Source organism: Oncorhynchus mykiss, chromosome 31, assembly GCF_013265735.2.
Source record: "Oncorhynchus mykiss isolate Arlee chromosome 31, USDA_OmykA_1.1, whole genome shotgun sequence".
Lineage (NCBI taxonomy): Eukaryota > Metazoa > Chordata > Actinopteri > Salmoniformes > Salmonidae > Oncorhynchus > Oncorhynchus mykiss.
In genome coordinates, this window is record NC_050571.1 from 29,695,694 (window position 1) to 29,716,223 (window position 20,530).

At 42.4% G+C, this 20,530-nt stretch overlaps 1 protein-coding gene across 1 annotated transcript; it reads right to left on the bottom strand.

Annotated features, from left to right (window-relative positions):
- Nucleotides 1–18,445: 18,445 nt before the first annotated feature.
- Nucleotides 18,446–20,164, bottom strand: LOC110504954 (transcription factor Sox-3). The gene has a single exon (XM_021583862.2). It carries the CDS (start codon nt 19,963–19,965, stop codon nt 19,072–19,074), a length of 894 nt encoding a protein of 297 aa, XP_021439537.1. The 5' UTR covers nt 19,966–20,164; the 3' UTR covers nt 18,446–19,071.
- Between the last annotated feature and the right edge of the window lie 366 nt (nt 20,165–20,530).

Below are 20,530 nucleotides of genomic sequence, written 5' to 3' on the forward strand. Positions count from 1 at the left end.
GACCCCAAAAAAATCCCTGTAGGGAGAACCCTCTACAAACATCCCTTCGCTAGAACAACAACCACCAGCACCAGCGAATACTACATTTCTAGCCCTGCATGGGATCTGTGTGTTTTCTTTGGGGACAAAGGAACTGTAAAACCTGTCTCCTATTCACACGCACCTGCTGTGCTAAAACAAACAGTGCTGGGGATTCAGACACCTTAATGGATGAGCCGACCATTAGGGACTAAGTCTGGGTAAACCAGGCCGTGGGCGCTTGGGTTCTGTTGACGTACGTACGCTAGACTCAGGGGATAGGGACGGGAACAGGCTAGGTGCTGGGTGTTGTCGAGGAAAGGTAACTCTAGTGTGGCACCTAAGGTCACCTGGCTGGCAGCCTGGCACGCCCCCACACTGCTGAGTCATTGGTGAGGCATGTAAAAACACACAATGGCAGTGGGTAATATGGGGAGGAGATACTCTGGTCAGGCCTGCTTTCATACTATTTCTGAGTGGGCAAGTTTAAAAGGGTATGTCGAGTATAGCATGTCAATTGAAGTTATAAATCTATATTAAATTCATAAATAAAGTTAGCCGATTTCCCTTTCTGTTTTCTTTCATCTACTTCCTGAATAGAATTGACATTCACCCCAACCCTGAGTGAGTGGATATGGATTCCACACGCCTTATCAGGTGAAGACTAACAATATCAGTGTCTCAATCAAAGTTGTTGGACAACAATCCTTGATTACACAAGATTGCCATTCTACAAGACTGCCAATGGTTTCTCCCTGTTAATGAAAGAGAATGCCACAGCTAGAAAGTGGTGCAGGCCTAGACAGATAACACAGTGTGTATGTTTAATTGAAAAACAAGTACAATTATTTATTTTTAACTTGAATTCTTTCAAGGAACCCTTCCCTAACACACGTCTTCACATTTATACCTAAAACCTGTCCAACGTCTATAAACCTTTCATTCTAATAATGTACCTTCCTACTGACATCAATGGAAGTCATTTGGTCCTAAGGCCCTGCTCTGATTTGGAAGTGGCGGTGGCTTTGAAGCGTCTCCCACTCTGCCTTCTTTGTGGTTGTGCAACGCATGGTGATACAACCATAAGCTGTAATTAACAAGAGACTTTACGGAGCACGTCTGTTTGGCGGATCGGTGCTGATATCGTCTCAGGCAGAGGAGTATTGAGTTGGTGAACAAAACAAATTGGATGAGAAAAGAGAGGGAAAATAACATGTCCAGTGTATTGACTGAGGCCTCTCTATCGGTCAGTTAGGGTGAGTGTATTGACTGAGGCCTCTCTATCAGTCAGTTAGGGTCAGTGTATTGACTGAGGCCTCTCTATCAGTCAGTTAGGGTCAGTGTATTGACTGAGGCCCATCTATCAGTCAGTTAGGGTCAGTGTATTGACTGAGGCCTCTCTATCAGTCAGTTAGGGTCGGTGTATTGACTGAGGCCTCTCTATCAGTCAGTTAGGGTCAGTGTATTGACTGAGGCCTCTCTATCAGTCAGTTAGGGTCAGTGTATTGACTGAGGCCTCTCTATCAGTCAGTTAGGGTCAGTGTATTGACTGAGGCCTCTCTATCAGTCAGTTAGGGTCAGTGTATTGACTGAGGCCTCTCTATCAGTCAGTTAGGGTCAGTGTATTGACTGAGGCCTCTCTATCAGTCAGTTAGGGTCAGTGTATTGACTGAGGCCTCTCTATCAGTCAGTTAGGGTCAGTGTATTGACTGAGGCCTCTCTATCAGTCAGTTAGGGTCAGTGTATTGACTGAGGCCTCTCTATCAGTCAGTTAGGGTCAGTGTATTGACTGAGGCCTCTCTATCAGTCAGTTAGGGTCAGTGTATTGACTGAGGCCTCTCTATCGGTCAGTTAGGGTCAGTGTATTGACTGAGGCCTCTCTATCGGTCAGTTAGGGTCAGTGTATTGACTGAGGCCTCTCTATCAGTCAGTTAGGGTCAGTGTATTGACTGAGGCCTCTCTATCGGTCAGTTAGGGTCAGTGTATTGACTGAGGCCTCTCTATCGGTCAGTTAGGGTCAGTGTATTGACTGAGGCCTCTCTATCAGTCAGTTAGGGTCAGTGTATTGACTGAGGCCTCTCTATCAGTCAGTTAGGGTCAGTGTATTGACTGAGGCCTCTCTATCAGTCAGTTAGGGTCAGTGTATTGACTGAGGCCTCTCTATCAGTCAGTTAGGGTCAGTGTATTGACTGAGGCCTCTCTATCAGTCAGTTAGGGTCAGTGTCAGTGGATGAGGCCTGGCTGAAGAGGAAAAGAGAGAGAGGGTGGGATGGATGGCTCTCAGTGGGTCAACACCAAAGCCCTGACCCCAGGAGGATTTGATGCCATTTTCCCACGCAGGGAGCCGACCTGAGAGTAGCTTGTTAACAACATCTGCCCCAGTTCAGGGAGATTAACCCCCACCACACCGCCCCAACCACCACACCTCCACACATACACACACTGACTGACTTGACACACACCCCTCTCTGCTGGCTGTGAGTCTTGACGGTCCCGCACAAGTGTCACCACTTCGGACAGGCCTGCCTCAAGCTGGACATACAGGGTGCTCCAGGTCAAGCCAGCTGAGCTCAGAGGGGAGGGCCTCCTGGAGAGCCCAGCCACAGCAGATCAATACCAATACAGCCTGTGCCTGCTTCTGGTCTGGATTGCAGCCTGACAGACAGACTGAATTGAACATCTCATCGGAGTTTCAGTCTCACTGCAACAGTCACCTACTGTATACGGCACAAAACGAACCAGATTTACTTCTAACTATGTGGGTTCATTTTTGGAAAGAGGTGTGTCCTGATAGGTGTCCACAGAGACCGAGAAGGCGTGAGATGTCTCAACATCAGTCAGTCTGTCTGGCACAGATTTTGACAACAACTTTTCCACACATCACAATGACGTGGACAGAACCTTCTAAAACACCCACTCATATTCCATCACACCACCTAGTTCACATACTGGGACACCCATGTAACTTGTTATAACGAGAGAAAAAACGCACAGTATATCAATGTAAGTATGACACTGAAGCGCTGCAACACACACAGAGAACAAGTATTTGATACACTGCCGATTTTGCTACTTACAAAGCATGTAGAGGTCTGTAATTTTTATCATAGGTACACTTCAACTGTGAGAGACGGAATCTAAAACAAAAATCCAGAAAATCACATTGTATGATTTTTAAGTAACTTCATTTGCATTTTATTGCATGACATAAGTATTTGATCACCTACCAACCAGTAAGAATTCCGGCTCTCACAGACCTGTTAGTTTTTCTTTAAGAAGCCCTCTTGTTCTCCACTCATTACCTGTATTAACTGCACTTGTTTGAACTCGTTACCTGTATAAAAGACACCTGTCCACACACTCAATCAAACAGACTCCAACCTCTCCACAATGGCCAAGACCAGAGAGCTGTGTAAGGACATCAGGGATAAAATTGTCGACCTGCACAAGGCTGGGATGGGCTACAGGACAATAGGCAAGCAGCTTGGTGAGAAGGCAACAACTGTTGGCGCAATTATTAGAAAATGGAAGAAGTTCAAGATGACGGTCAATCACCCTCCGTCTGGGGCTCCATGCAAGATCTCACCACGTGGGGCATCAATGATCATGAGGAAGGTGAGGGATCAGCAAAGAACTACACGGCAAGACCTGGTCAATGACCTGAAGAGGGCTGGGACCACAGTCGCAAATAAAACCATTAGTAACACACTACGCCGTCATGGATTAAAATTCTGCAGCGCACGCAAGGTCCCCCTGCTCAAGCCAGCGCATGTCCTGTCCAGGCCCTTCTGAAGTTTGCCAATGACCATCTGGGTGATCCAGAGGAGGAATGGGAGAAGGTCATGTGGTCTGATGAGACAAAAATAGAGCTTTTTGGTCTAAACTCCACTCGCCGTGTTTGGAGGAAGAAGAAGGATGAGTACAAACCCAAGAACACCATCCCAACCGTGAAGCATGGAGATGGAAACTTCATTCTTTTGGGATGCTTTTCTGCAAAGGGGACAGGACGACTGCACCATATTGAGGGGAGGATGGATGGGGCCATGTATCGTGAGATCTCGGCCAACAACCTCCTTCCCTCAGTAAGAGCATTGAAGATGGGTCGTTCTGATTTTCTGATGTATCAAATACTTATGTCATGCAATAAAATGCAAATTAATTACTTAAAAATCATACAATGTGATTTTAGATTCCGTCTCTCACAGTTGAAGTGTACCTATGATAAAAATTACAGACCTCTACATGCTTTGTAAGTAGGAAAACCTTCAAAATCGGCAGTGTATCAAATACTTGTTCTCCCCACTGTATGTAAGTGGAAGGGCAAGAAAAAAATGCTCCGGAAAAAAAAGTATGAGACAGAAGCTCTGAATATACACACACATAGGGAAACAATCATTTACCAGGGTTGGGATCAATTACATTTAAATTCCAGTCAATTCATAAAGTACACACAATTCCAATTCCAAATTTTCCTAATTGAATAGCATTGGAAGAGAATTGGAATTTCACTGTACTTTCTAATTGACTGGAAGTGAAATGTAATTGAACTCAAACTGAGCATTTAAACACACAATCACAAACACCACACAGAAGCAGATGGAAGCCTCTGGGAATCCACTGAATTCGTGTTCTACAGGGTTGTAATTAAGTTAATTTTTGGAGAAGGTTAAACAAACAGGCCCAGTGAGGTCATAGGCAGATGGAAGTGGGGATATGCCCGCACTCGCTCAGTGGGCACAGTGCTCCACATGACAGGCCCTGAGAGAGGCCCTCTGGGTGCTGCTCAGCGAGAGGGCGGAGAGGAAGGTTGTGTGTGGGGGGGTTAGCTACTGAGGGTTTAGCTACTGAGTTACACGGTTTTAGCCATGTTTTAAGTGTCCTCAGGAGAAGCAATACATATCATAAGAAGTGGGATCTAGGAAGTTACATACATTGGAAAACAAAGCTTAAGACTCAGTGCAGCAGTAAGACCTTGATAACTGTTGCATCATATTTCCTGTAGGGCCTTGCTATCCTAATGGAAAAGTACCACAGAACTGAACCCTACAAACTATGAGGGCTGAGCCTGGAGGCCGCTCCGCTCGGGCATCACAAACCAATTGACTGATCTAGCACATTTTGACAGATGGCACAGAACCGTGACTCTCTCTGACTCTGACCCAGTGCAAACACCTCCGACATGGCCAACCGGGAAGGGAAAAGCTGCTTAATTGCAAAAAAATGACTTGGAGAGGGTGATTAGCTGATAGGCAGCCGCTATCGTACTAGAGTGACATAAGACCCTGTCAGTGAATGCAGGGAGGTCCGGATAATCTTTCCCTCCACAAAGGTGCATGGGGCTAATCCAGGCCGCTGTGCTGAGCTCTGTATCAAATCCTACAGGGAGTGTGGGAAGGCCAGCGGGGAATGCCAATGCTCTGGCCCTCTTCTGTCTGGGGTAGCCTATCCCAGGGTGCTTTGCAGCAGTATAGGCATACCTGCTGAGAAGGGTCTGACTGCAACCCGCATCCAGGGAAACCCCAGGGAAGAACCGCTCAGGGAAGAACCGCCCAGGTTAACCAAGCCCCCTCTTGCTTCTCATTCTATTGGCTCCTGGCTACTTCCTCATTCTATGGGTCGACTATAGCATTGTAGCTAAGCCTAACCCTTTTCCTAACCTTAACCTCATTCTCAACCTGCTACGTTAGTTCTCCTCACCTGCTGCGTTAGTTCTCCTCGCCTGCTGCGTTAGCTTTCCTCGCGTGCTGCGTTAGCTTTCCTCGCGTGTTGCGTTAGCTTTCCTCACGTGCTGCTTTAGCTTTCCTCACGTGCTGCGTTAGCTTTCCTCGCGTGTTGCGTTAGCTTTCCTCACGTGCTGCTTTAGCTTTCCTCACGTGCTGCGTTAGCTTTCCTCACCTGCTGCGTTAGCTTTCCTCACCTGCTGCGTTAGCGTTCCTCACGTTAGTTCTCCTAACATGCTATGTCAACAAGAACCTTGGGCGGTTCTTCCTTGGGCAGATCTTCCCTGGACGCGGGTCGCAGTCAGACCTCATTGTGTCTGCTTGCTCCATAGCTCTACTGTAAGGACGTTGGATAGAGGGAGTGAGCTGGGATGCGAAGAAGCAGGGTCTCAGAAAAACTCATAATGAAACTGACTGGAATGGTTTTGCGTAACAGACTGCAATGAAGCCTACGATAAGCAATAGAGGTTTCTGGGTTAGTGATTTAATAGTAAACTCATCATGTAGACCCAGCAGTCATAGTAAAGAACTGTGTCCCACCGCTGCTTATCTAGGCATCAAAGACAAGAAGAAAGTTAGCGTTTGTGTGTGAGTATGTGTGTGTTTCAAAGGGATTTATGAATTACAGTGCCTTCGTAAAGTATTCAGACCCCTTGACTTTTTCCCACAATTTGTTAGGTTACAGCCTTATTCTAAAATGTATGAAATTGTTTTTTCTCCCATCAATCTACACACAATAAACCCTTATGACAAAGCAAAAACAGTTGACATTTTTGCTAATATATTTTAAAAAATCGAATGGAAATATCACATTTACATAAGTATTCAGACATTTTATTCCGGAGTGACGCAGCGGTCTAAGATACTGCATTGCTGTGCCAGAGGCGTCACTACAGACCCTGGTTCGATTCCAGGATGTATCACAACCGGCCATGATTGGGAGTCCCATAGGGCGGAGCACAATTGGCCCAGCATCATCCGGGTTGGTGTTTAGCCGTGGTAGGCCGTCATTGTAAATAATAATTTGTTCTTAACTGACTTGCCTAGTAAAAGGTTAAAAAAATAACATACAAAAATAAGTGACTCAGTACTTTGAAGCATCTTTGGCAGCAATTACAGCAATTACAATTACAACAATTACAGTTTTCTTGGGTATGAAAAACAAGCTTGACACACCGGTATTTGGGGAGTTTCTCCCATTCTTCTCAACAGATCCTCTCGAGCTTTGTCAGTTTGGATGGGGAGTGTTGCTGCACAGCTTTTTTCAGGTCTCTCCAGATATGTTCGATTGGGTTCAAGTCCGGGATCTGGCTGGGCCACTCAAGGGCATTCAGAGACTTGTCCATAAGCCACTCCTGCATTGTTTTGGCTATGTGCTTTGGGTTGTTGTCCTGTTGGAATGTGAACCGTCGCCCCAGTCTGAGGTACTGCGAGCTCTGGAGCAGGTTTTCATCAAGGATCTCTCTGTACTTTGCTCCGTTCATCTTTCCCTCGATCCTGACTAGTCTCCCAGTCCCTGCTCCTTATAAACAGCCCCAAAGGTTCTCCCATCGCCACAGAGAAACTCTGGAGCTCCCTCTTGGTCACCTCCCTGACCAAGGCCCCTCAGTTTGGCCGGGGCGGCCAGCTCTAGGAAGAGTGTTGGTGGTACCAAACTTCCATTTAAGGATGATGTAGGTCACTGTGTTCTTGGGGACCTTCAATGCTGCAGAAATGTTTTGGTATCCCTCCTCCAATCTGTGCCTCGACACAATCCTGTCTCGGAGCTCTAAAGACAATTCCTTTGACCTCGTGGCTTGGTTTTTGATCTCATATGCACTGTCAACTGTGGTACCTTATAGACAGGTGTGTGCCTTTCCAAATCATGTCCAATCAATTGAATTTACCACAGTTGGACTCCAATCAAGTTGTAGAAACATCTCAAGGATGATCAATGTAAACAGGATGCACCTGAGCTCAATTACGAGTCTCATAACAAAGGGTCTGAATACCTATGTTAATAAGGTATGTTTATTTTTAATACATTTGCAAACCATATTTAAAAACCTGTTTGCACTTTTGTCATTATGCGGTATTGTGTGTAGATTGCTGAGGATTTTACTTATTTAATCCATTTTAGATTAAGGCTGTAATATAAAATGTGGGAAAAGTCGAGGGGTCCAAATACTTGGCGAAGGCACTGCACATCCAAATAGAAGGAATTGAGTCTCTCTTTCTTCCTAATAGCAGCAGAAAATTAGCAGAAACCTGAAGGAAACCTTTAGGAAACGGTTTCAAATTCAAGCGTTTTATTCTGTTTGTCAAGTCACATTCAAAACAAGGATACGACTAATGCAAGTATATTAAGAGCCACATTCAGACAGTGATTCAATTATTTAATCTAATAATACTCTGCCTTTTAATATTCTGACAAAACATGCCTCGTAAAATAATTGTCTGGAAATTAAAGATAAAAAAAACTGAATGAACCTAGTTACTATAGGCCTACTTTGTCAATAAAGGGTGTATAGGCCAATGAATTCCCAAATAAATTGGAATTATTTCTTGTTCATTAATTTAGTCAAAGTATAGGCTAAGTCTATATGATATGCCAAGTCCTGCAGTCTCTAGTTTTATCTTATCTTGATTATTGTCCAGTCATATGGTCAAGTCCTGCAAAGAAGGAGCTAGAAGAACTACAGCTGACCCAGAACAGAGCGGCATGTTTTGCTCTTCATTGTAATCAGAGGGATAATATCAATACTATTAAAATCTAAAAACTAAGTTTTAGGTGAGAATAAGCATTGGTCTGAAGCCGAAAGGAAATTCACGAGCACCACAATGCCTGTTCTACAATGCTCTACCAAGGTTTTCCAGCACACAGCTTTGACCTACTGCAGTAGCTATGTTGGTATTGTACTTGGAACTATATGTACGTACGTTGCTTTGGATTCAAACCTTCTCAAAACAGCCTAATTCATACTTTTAGAGGTGCTTCCACAATAATGGGATGTGTACCACATACAAGGTAAATTATTGAACTATTCCCACACCACACTAAGACATTATCCCATTCCACTACCTTTTCAAGTTTTTTATTTTTATTAAATGAAAGCAAGCTTTGCTTTTATACTTACAAGACCATCAGGCTTAATTGAGCCAGCTGTTTTGTCTTGTAATAATGTGGTACATGCATGTATTCCCTAATCCTTTATTTGAACAAAACAGGTCATAAAGAAAGCTCCATAATCAGATTCTTTATTGGTCAGTTGGTGTCCAACATAACACAGTATCTCAGATAGAGCCTGTCTGCATTCCTGATTTCTGTAGCTGTTATAGCTTACCTGTGTAATATTGACTCAGAACCCCTCGTTTCAAACATGTTCCTGTTTTATCAAATTGTTGTGCTGATCAGTGGGTAGCTCATGGCTTATGTCAATTTACAGTTGTGTCTCCTTGAATTAATTGTTGCAATAAAGATGGTAATGCCACAATAATGCACATTTACAATAGGACAATGTGTAAAAAATACACTGAACAAAAATATAAAACGCAGCATGCAACAATGTAAAAGATTTTGTGTGTGGATTAATTGGCAGAGTAGAGGACCTTGAGCATTTCAGGTAAAATAACTCAATGATATTTTAACCTGCGTGTCGTGATTGCGTTTGGTGTGGGGGGACACAATAAATGTATGCACGATGGCACACACACGCGCAGCCAGTTTGGGTTCCGTGTAAGCCACCTGTCTACACACAGTTTGAAGTACAATACCAACAAAGCTACTGTAGTATGTCAAACCTTGGTAGAGCATGGGTGGAATAGGAATTGTGGTGGTCTTGTGAATTTCCTTTATTTTCCCGCTTCAGACCAACGCTTATTCTCAGTTAAAACAGTTTGTATTTCCATTTCCGTGGTTTTTACACCGGAAGGTGATTATGCAACATTATACAACATTGTAATTAAGCAATAAGGTACGAGGGGGTTTGGTATATGCCCAATGCACGCCTAATGCCTGGATACAGCGCTATTGGCCATATACCACGAAACCCTGAAGTGCCTTATTGCTATTATAAAACAGATTACCAACGTGATTACATGTATATAGAAGTAAAAATAAATATTGTTATACCCTGTGGTATACAGTCTGATATACCATGGCTTTCAGCCAATCATCATCATCATTCAGGAAACAACCACCCAGTTTATAATACAGCGTAACACAGCAATAAAAGTCAAGTAAACAATGACAGACAATGTAGTTCATATTTATTTAATATTAACAGCTGATTTTCCAGATGGAAGGAAAAAAACAGAAACCCACTTATGCCAATACGGAGAAAACTGTAGAAAAAAATCTCTGATCTCTCTTAAGACAATTGAGCAAGCTCCTGGAAAACACACAAATAAATCAACAAGTACCCATGAACTATTTACATGAAAATGTACCTTCAAGTTCACTGAAGACCTAGTACTACATTACCCAAAATGCACCTTGTTTATCACTAAATAACATTTACAACCAAATGTACACTCATCAGATAGTCAACTTTGTAAATACAATTCAGGGATGGCCACAATTGCTCTTGACAAGCCACATGTTTATGCAGGCTTTTTATTCATGGTCTCGATAAACAGCTGAGTAGTAGAATCAGGTGTGGTAGCACTGGGCTTGAATAAAAAAAGACTGCATAACTCTGTGGCTAATCAAGAGCAATTTTGATATTTCCTGCTATAGACACTAAGGAATGGAAAACACTTGTCAAATTGTAATTAGACAAGTGCAAAACTGAAGAAACATACAGTACCAATCAAAAGTTTGGACACTCCTACTCATTCAAGGCCTTTTCTTTATTTTTACTATTTTCTACAGTGTAGAATAATCGTGAAGACATCAAAACTATGAAATACCACCTATGGAATCATGTAGTGAGCAAAAAAAAAATTGTTAAACAAATCAAAATATATGCTATATTTGAGATTCTTCAAAGTAGCCACCCTTTGCCTTGATGACAGCTTTGCACACTCTTGGCATTCTCTCAAACTGCTTCATGAGGTATTCCTTTGGAATGCATTTCAAGTAACAGGTGTGCCTTGTTAAAAGTTCATTTGTGGATAATCTTTCCTTCTTAATGCATTTGAGCCAATCAATCAGTTGTGCTGTGACAAGGTAGGGGTGGCATACAGAAGATGGTATTTTACCAAATAGGGCTAAGTTCATATCATGGCAAGAACAGCTCAAATAAGCAAAGAGAAACAACAGTCCATTACTTTAAAAGACAAAGGTCAGTCTATACTGAACATTAATACCTTTGATAGTTTCTTCATGTGCAGTCGTAAAAACCATCAAGCGCTATGATGAAAAACTGCCACTCAGGAGGACCGCCACAGGAAAGGAAGACCCAGTATTACCTCTGCTGCAGAGGATAAGTTCATCAGAGTTACCAGCTTCAGAAATTGCAGCCCAAATAATTGCTTCACAGAGTTCAAGTAATAGACATATCAACACCAACTGTTCAGAAGAGACTGCGTGAATCAGGCCTTCATGGTCCAATTGCTGCAAAAGAAACCACTACTAAATAAGATTAAGACGTACTTGGGCCAAGAAACATGAACAATGGACATTAGACTGGTGGAAATCTGTCCTTTGGTCTGATGAGTCCAAATTTGAGATTTTTGCTTCCAACCATCATGTCTTTGTGAGACGCAGAGTATGTGAACGGATGATATCGGCATGTGTGGTTCCCACCATGAAGCATGGAGGAGGAGGTGTGATGGTGCTTTGGTGGTGTCACGGTCAGTGATTTGTTTAGAATTCAAGGCACACTTAACCAGCATGGCTACCACAGCATTCTGCAGCAATACACCATCCCATCTGGTTTGCGCTTAGTGGGACTATCATTTGTTTTTCAACAGGACAATGACCCAACACACCTCCAAGCTGTGTAAGAGCCATTTGACCAAGAAGGAGAGTGATGGAGTGCTGCATCAGATGACCTGGCCTCCACAATAACCCGAGCTCAACCCAACTGAGACGGTTTGGGATGAGTTGGACCGCAGAGTGAAGGAAAAGCAGCCAACAAGTGCTCAGCATGTGGGAACTCCTTCAAGACTGTTGGAAAAGCTGGTTGAGAGAATGCCAAGAGTGTGCAAAGCTGTCATCAAGGTAAAGGGTGGCTACTTTCACGAGTCTCAAATATAAAACAATTTGATTTGTTTAACACTGATTTGGTTGCGACATGATTCCATGTGTTATTTCATAGTTTTGATGTCTTCACTACTATACAATGCAGAAAATAGTAAAGAGAAAGACCCGTGAATGAGGTGCTCAAAACCTCAGCTACAAATGTCCTAAGTAATGCTGTCCACAACTGTCCAACTCCAGTAAAAGAGCACACGTCATAAATGGAAGTATAAATATGAAAACATGGGAGAACTTTAAGTATTGATAAGCAGCTTACACTTCTTGAACTCAACCATTTGGTTCAAATATACATTTAGATGTGTGAACAGTCATCCATAATAACCACAAATCGGTAAGGCGTTGCTTTCAGGCTCCTGGAGAGTCTCAAAGCTGGTCTCTTCTCCGTTCCAGCAGGACGAACAATTGTATACACCACCACATTCACTGCCACTCCACTAAACCAAAGGCTCTTTTAAGAGCCACCTAATAAATGAAAGTGTGTGTCGGTAAGGAGCTGTCAAAACTATAAACTCAATTGTCAAAATGTATCCTCTGGGAGGAAAACCCACAATCTTAAAATATACAGGACCTCTAGTCATTACACTACGAACCCCGTTCTAAAAACTTTTATTTGACAGACCATTTATATATGGACAGTCTTGAAGCGTTACTTCAAAACCAATTTTGTTAGTTCATTTTGCTTGCTTGGTTAAAACATCATGCTAAAAAAAGTTGATTTGTGGAAAACAGACTCATTAATCACGTAGCTTGCCAAGTAAGCAAGCATGTAATTATTTTGACTGCGCACGGCATGGCACACAATTTAAGCAAGCAGAGGGGGTTTGATTCATCTGTCCTTGGGTACACTGGACTATGGCCCATCACATCATCGGGGAGGGAAGGCAGATAAAAACGCTTTATCAAAGGCAATCACTTTTGCATGTCAAAATACAGAATCCTACATGTGTTAAGTCAAATCAAGCTTTATACAGCACATTTCAGACATGAAAATAAATAAATAAAATCTGAAGTATTTACTACACAAACATAAGATAAAACAAAGACAAACTGATCAATTAAAAAGCACCCTAAGGAAAAGCAAAGCTAAAGACATTTTAAAAAAAAAATATTAAAACATGTTCACAATATTTCCCCTCAGCAGTCTATTCCAGAGGCTGGGGGAAATAACTAAAGGCTGCCTCTCCATGCCTCTTAGTCCTAGGCTTTGGGACAATTAAAAGGCCAGTGTCAGAGGACCTGAGGGACCTACTGGCTACGTAACTTATTATATTTATATTTAATCTTTATTTAACCTAGGCAAATCCGTTAAGAACAAATTCTTATTTACAATAACGGCCTACCCCGGCCAAATGCTAACGACGCTGGGCCAATTGTGCTCCGCCCTATGGGACTCCCAATCATGGCCGGTTGCGATACAGCCTAGAATCGAACCAGAGGCTATAGTGCCACAGCTAGCACTGAGACGCAGTGCCTTACACTGCTGCGCCATTCAGGAGCCCACATAACTTAAAAGCATGTCTGACATGTATTGGGGTGTACAATCGTGGATTTACTTTACAATATATATTTTTTTTTTTACCTCACAGGCAGCCAGTGCAGAGACCTTAAAACCGATGTAATGTGTGTTCTCAATCTCGTCTTGGTCAGTACCCGTGCTTAATTACGTCACTTTTGCTGAGCCGACTTCGGACAGAGTGGGCACCTGGCTCAAGTCCAGGAGGTTGGCCCGGTTCCAAATCGACTAATCAAACCCCCTCAATGATTCTGATGTTGTTTTACCTAGGTGCACCATGTGCAGGACCCACACCTTCCGACTACTTTTTAACTTGTTGATGGCAACTTCAGAATTTCTGGGAACACACTGAAAAGTAACACGACACTTAATCAGTCAGCACAAATGTGGATTATAATGACTAGGCAGGAAAGGGAGCTGGACTGTATTCTCCATGTTTGAAACAGCTATTCTGGACACTGGCAGCGCAACACAGGCTCATGTTCACATGTGCGTTTGGGGGTTCAACCATCGTTTGGCCAGGGGGCTTTACTTGGCCCTTTGAGCTCTAGTGACTCCTTGTGGCGGGCCAGGCGCCTTCAGGCTGACCTTGGTCGTCAGTTGAACGGTGTTTCCTCTGACACATTGGTGTGGCTGGCTTCCGGGTTAAGCGGGCGGGTGTTAAGGAGTGTGGTTAGGCGGGTCATGTTTCTGGGGGCGTATGACTCGACCTTCACCTCCCAAGCCTGTTGGGGAGTTAGAGACAAGTGAAATTGGGGCTAAATTTTTTAAAATCTAGGCCCTACAAACTTATTCAGTCTGAAAAGGTGGCAAGTCTAATTGTCACTTTATGTACTCAGTTGTCTAGTTCTTATACGATGCCTAGATATTGAGCTGGCACAACCACCTATTGAGTGTAAGGGGGCAATTACTTGTTCACACAGGGGCATTGGGTGTTGCGTAATTTTGTTTATGAAATAAGTATGTAATGGTTGTGTTATTGGTTCACTCAGGTTCCCTTTTTCCTATATTAAGTTTTGGTTGAAGATCTGATACCGTTCCGTGCAAAAGTAGAGAAAATTAGAAAAGGGGAAAATACTTTCATAGCACTAGCTATATGCCCCAGGGGCAACAGTTTTGATTCATTTCTAATCGCTCTCACACGCTCATTTTTGTCCGTTAAGAACAAACAATGTGCTACCTTTTTGCAGCATTTCTGACAATGCTAATATGTTTTCAGGCTAATCTGAGTTCTAACGCCCGGTGGTCATTTGCTCTGCAACACGGCTGCTTGCACCATACTACCAGTCATTAGAAGTGTATGCGAACAAACCTAGGCTGCTATATGATTGCTGCTATATGGCTGCTATATGATGGTATTCAATATGAGGTTAATCAATAAAATGCAAGCAGTTATTTTGATTAGCTAGGTAGCTAACTAGTTAATGCTACCTAGCTAACATTAGCTTGCAAAGTCCAGCAGCTAGCCTCTCTAGCTAGCTAACACCAGTCAGCTGAAAGCTAGCTAGATAACAGGCAAATGAGAAGGTAGCTAGCCAATAAATGTTTTTTTTTTATTATTAGCTAGCTAACTAGTTATCTAACGTAATGTTATACCAATCAGATGAGCTAATGTTGGCTAAGTAGCTAACCAACAAACAAGGAATGCTAGATGGCTATATTTTGCCAAGTATGAAATTTAAAAAGCCCTTTTTTACATCAGCAGATGTCCCAAAGTGCTTGTACAGAAACCCAGCCTAAAACCCCAAACAGAAAGCAATGCAGATATAGAACCAAGATGGCTAGGAAAAACTCAGGCTCAGAGGGGTGGCCCGTCCTCTTCGGGTTGTGCCATGTGAAGACTAAGTACATGGAAATGAAGGCTAGATCGTTCAAGATGTTCAAACGTTCATAGATGACCAGTAGAGTCATCTAGCTAAGGTTTTTCATATAAGGCTAAAGTCATGTGTAAAATGCTCATCTAGACACAAGTGTAATCGTAGCACAAACATGATTGAGAACATCCTTAGCTGCTATGATAGCCAGTTAACGTTAACTAGCTAGGTAACGTTAGCCAACTTAAAACTAACGTTAGATAACGTGTATGGCAAGTTCATTCACCACAATATATCCTACTTTCTTACACAAAACATAGCTAGTTAATGTTAAGTTTACAACCAAACTTTGGGAAACTGCCACGCTGTTCATGTTAATTTGCACAGCTGAGAAAACAAATGGCTTTGTGAATAAACAGTAAGCTAGTTATGAACCGCATATACAGAGCTGTGAAAAAGTTTTTGCCCTCTTTGATTCTCTATTGTTTTATACTGAATGTGATCAGGTCTTCAACAATCTATTATTAGATAAAATGGAACCGGAGTTCACAAATACTTTTTATTAACAAAGTTATGCAACACCCAATTCCCCTGTGTGAAAAAGTAATTGCCCCCTTACACTCAACTGGTAGTGCCACCTTTAGCTGCAATCAAACGCTTCCTGTAGTTGTTGATCAGTCTCTCATATCGCTGTGGAGTAATGTTGGCCCACTTTTGCATGCAGAACTGCTTTAACTCAGTGACATGTGAATTTTCAAGCATGCACTACTCTTTTCAAGTCCTGCCACAACATCTCAATTGGGATTAGGTCTGAACTTTGACTAGGTCATTCCAAAACAAATTTGTTCCTTAACCATTTCCATGTAGACTTGATGTTTTGGGTCATTGTCTTGCTGCACAGACAGATGGCCTGACATTCTCCTGTAGAATTCTGATGCAGAATTCATGGTTCCTTCTGTTAAGGCAAGTCTTCCAGGTCTTGAGACAGAAAAGCATCCCCAAACCATCAAATCAAATGTATTTAATTAGCCCTTTATTTAATTAGCCCTTCAGCAGATTTAAAAAATGTAATTAAAAAATGTTTTACCTTTATTTAACTAGGCAAGTCAGTTAAGAACAAATTCTTATTATCAATGACAGCCTAGGAACAGTGGGTTAACTGCCTGTTCAGGGGCAGAACGACAGATTTGTACCTTGTCAGCTCGGGGGTTTGAACTTGCAACCTTCCGGTTACTAGTCCAACGCTCTAACCACTAGGCTACCCTACCTCCCCATATCATATCTCAAAGTGCTGCACAGAAACCCAGCCTAAAACCCCAAACAATGCATGCGTAGAAGCATGGTGGCTAGGAAAAACTCTAGAAAGGAAACCATCACACTACCACCACCACCATGCTTGACCATTGGTATAAGGTTCTTACTGTGTAATGCAATGTTTGGTTTTCGCCAGGCATAATGGGACCCATGTCATCCAAAACAATTGTCTGACAACCCTAATTTTATTAAACTAGGCAAGTCAGTTAAGAAAATATTTTTACCTTGTCAGCTCGGGGATCGATCTAGCAACCTTTCGGGTTACTGGCCCAACGCTTGACATTTGAATTTAACACCGAGCTTCAACCAAGGGCTATAATAGACACGACAAAAATGCATGCCAGTCTCGCTTGGCCAAGAGCTTCTTGTTTTTATAAGAAACATTGTTGAAAATTCCAAATTGTTTGCAGTCAACTTACACACACGCTACAAGGGGTCTTTTCACAGTCCCCAGGTCAAGAACAAATTCAAGGAAACAAAGTATACAGAGCCATGATTGTGAGAAACTCCCATCTCATATAGCGCAAGTGGACAGAAAACCTGGTTTCCAAAACAAATAAAGTAACACCTCACTGCAAAACGCTTCTCCCCATGTGACCTACTTTTTGTGTGTATGTATAACAGAGATGCATACACTGTTTTAATGTATGTAAATTGTAAAGCATTTTACCTGTGATGTCTTTGCTTGTGTCTGACCCTAGTAAAACTGGACACCTGGAAGACTAGCCGTCGCTATTGACGTCGGCTAATGGGGATCCTAATAAAATATACAAAAAAAATAAATCAAATATGAATCGTCACACTCAGTCACCATGTTGTCGTTAAACTGTGCACAATAAAGGAGTGGATTTACAGGTAGGCCTACCTAGATTCAATTTGCCATCTAATATGACTATGTATAAAGGATCCAAAGTCAATATTGGAAAGACTTTGCTGAACTCCACACTGAAAAGGAGCGTTGTTAACGATTAGATTATGAGTCAACGCAGCCTTCATAGTTCACCATAATTTATGGCAGAACCAGTCAGTGAACACATTCCATAGAATCATCCAGACTACAGTAAATATACCCAATCGACAAACATTCCATTTCGAAATACACTATATTGAGTAGCCTAAATTGTATGTCATGGTTTGGTAAGAAGCGAAAGTTAAGTTATTGGTTAAAGCAGCCCAATGGGCCTTACAAGCAAATCAGTACGTTAAATTCAGATGAGTCAATTAAAACAATTTCGCTTTTCAGAAAAAAATCTTCAAGTCAGCTATGAAAGTAAATGTTAGACTTACACTTTATAGGCCCATTGTCTTTTACATTAACATATTTTAGGTGCTGCCGTATTTCTCCATGTCCCAGCTATTCCCAACAAAATTGCATAAGTGAGTAACTAGTCAGATACCGGTGTATTTAGTAAAGCCTAAATAGTCATGGGGGAAAAAAAATAAAAATGTTCACCGCAACCAAAGTTAAAAATAAAAATAAATCCTATATTTCGATAATTGGAAGATATGCTGATCATTAAAGTTAACAGAATTATACAAAACAATAATTGGGCTATGCAACACTATACAAAATCTAAATGAACGTATATTTATTTACTAAAATTAGTGTTTGCAGTAGGCCTATTTTAAGTGGAAGAGATTATGAAAACTTGAGTTACACAAGACCGTGTTCATCCGTCATGTTTGAGTTCTCATTAGTCACACTTCGTTAGACCCATCGCCCTTTGCTGTTCAATGTTCCACTCATTTCATTCTGTGAAGCGGCATCTCCCATGATACCTGACAGATTTCACCCATCAAACCCACGTCACATCCCCTATCGACAAGTACTCATCAGGTGGCTCATACCCCACACAATCACCAAAACACACGGACTCAGTAATCTTGTTTCGTACAAATTTATTCATCATTTAAGAATAGAGGATGGTCTTAAAATAAGTAGAAACGTCAGTTTTAAATAAGACCTCCTGGCCCATGATATGGGTTAACCGGACTAAAAAATGTCAAACAAAAATGGAACATTATAACATTAAAAAAAATACTATAAATAAAAACTTGCACCCCACAGTCTTACATTTCATTAAAACCTAGGTCATGAAGAAAAAGACTACAAAGATTTGGACACAGCCGACACTGACATTCTACAAATTAAGTGTAAACACGTATGAACCAACTCTCAATCCAGCTTTTCTGAAATACAACGCCTCTTCACGAGGCCAGATGCCATTTTCAGAGAAAATATGGCATTATTAAAATAGAAGTCCAATTCTTCTACAGAAGTTGATTGCTTATAAATCATGATAAAAGCCTATTTGCAATGCAATTTACTCTGGTGGACTGAACATTCAGTTTCAATCCAGGATATGTAGTTTTAAAATGCTTTAAAATGGACAACTCATTGAAATAAAAAAATCAAATGCATTATTGTTTTTTTAACTACTGAACGGCGATTATTTTAGCAATCAAAATGTTCAAGTATACGAAGTACTTAAGTTTATAGTCATTTTTTCAAATGTGGGTTAGGGGTAGCGTTCCGTTCACGCCAGTCCCCGCGGTCTGATAGTGCGGATGTACACTGTGTAACCGACTGGTCTGCAGGGACGGGTGATCCGCGCTGTCGCCACCGGGAGGCAGGTACATGCTGATCATATCCCTCAGGTCCCCCAAACACGCTCTCTGGGAATGAGAAGTAATCGCCGGAGGTGGTGAGCTCGGCTCGGTCTTGCACACGGAGGCCATGGAACCCAAGCCCATGGCACTGGAGGTTTGCTGCGTGTATGCGGGGGACATGCTGTACGTGGATGCTGCGTTCATGTAGGTTTGCGCCGAGGACATCATGGGGTACTGGAGCCCTGCCATCTCATACCGGTGCATCTGCTGAATCTGTGGGCTGTGATGCTGAGGGTAGGCCAACTGGTCCTGCATGAGGGAGTACGCACTGTTGGTCCAGCCATTCATGTGAGCATAACTGTCCATCCGCTGTCCCACCGAGACGCCGTTGTTGACAGCGTTGGCACCTGGCGCCAGAAGTCCTCCAGGCAAAGAATACTTGTCTTTCTTGAGCAGGGTCTTGGTCTTCCTGCGGGGACGGTATTTGTAATCCGGATGCTCCTTCATGTGCATGGCGCGCAGACGCTTGGCCTCGTCGATGAAGGGTCTCTTCTCCGCGTCGGTCAAAAGTTTCCAGTCTGCACCGAGCCGCTTGCTAATCTCAGAGTTGTGCATTTTAGGGTTCTCTTGTGCCATCTTTCGCCGCTGTCCACGGGACCACACCATGAAAGCATTCATAGGCCGCTTCACCCGGTCCTGGTCGTTGGCACTGTTGTTCTTGTTGCCCGCCGCTGAACCCGAATTGGACTGCGGGAGTGGGCTCTTGATCTCAGTTTCCATCATGTTATACATTCGAACGGCTTTGAAATGTTCACTCTCAGGCGTGGATAAAGTTCAACAAAATACCATCAAAGACAAGAGAGATAGAAATAGTACTGACCAGTCTCATGTGAGGGAAAAAAAAGTTGTCAAAAGAAGCTCAGGCAATGTTAGTTTGTCAGGTGCTTCCAATTTCTCAGTGCTCTGAAACAGAACTCTGCAAACTTGTCCGCCAACCTCAGCTGTTATTAGTTCCCGGGTCATGTGATTTGGATTGACAGCGAAACAATGCGTTGCTCCCGACCAATCACAGCACGGCTTCGTCTACGAATTGAGTTGGACAGTGCTCTGGTTGGAGTTGTAGAAGGAAAGGGATAGATTCAACTTTATACATAAATAACATCTTATATAACAGTTAAATTAGATAAAAACTAGGTGGTTCGATCCCGGAATGCTGATTGGCTGACAGCCGTGGTATATCATACCGTATAGCATAGGTATGACAAAACATTTATTTTATTGTCTAATTATGTTGGTTACCAGTTTATAATATCAATAAGGCATCTCTGGGTTTGTTCCGTCATGCATAAGAACAGCC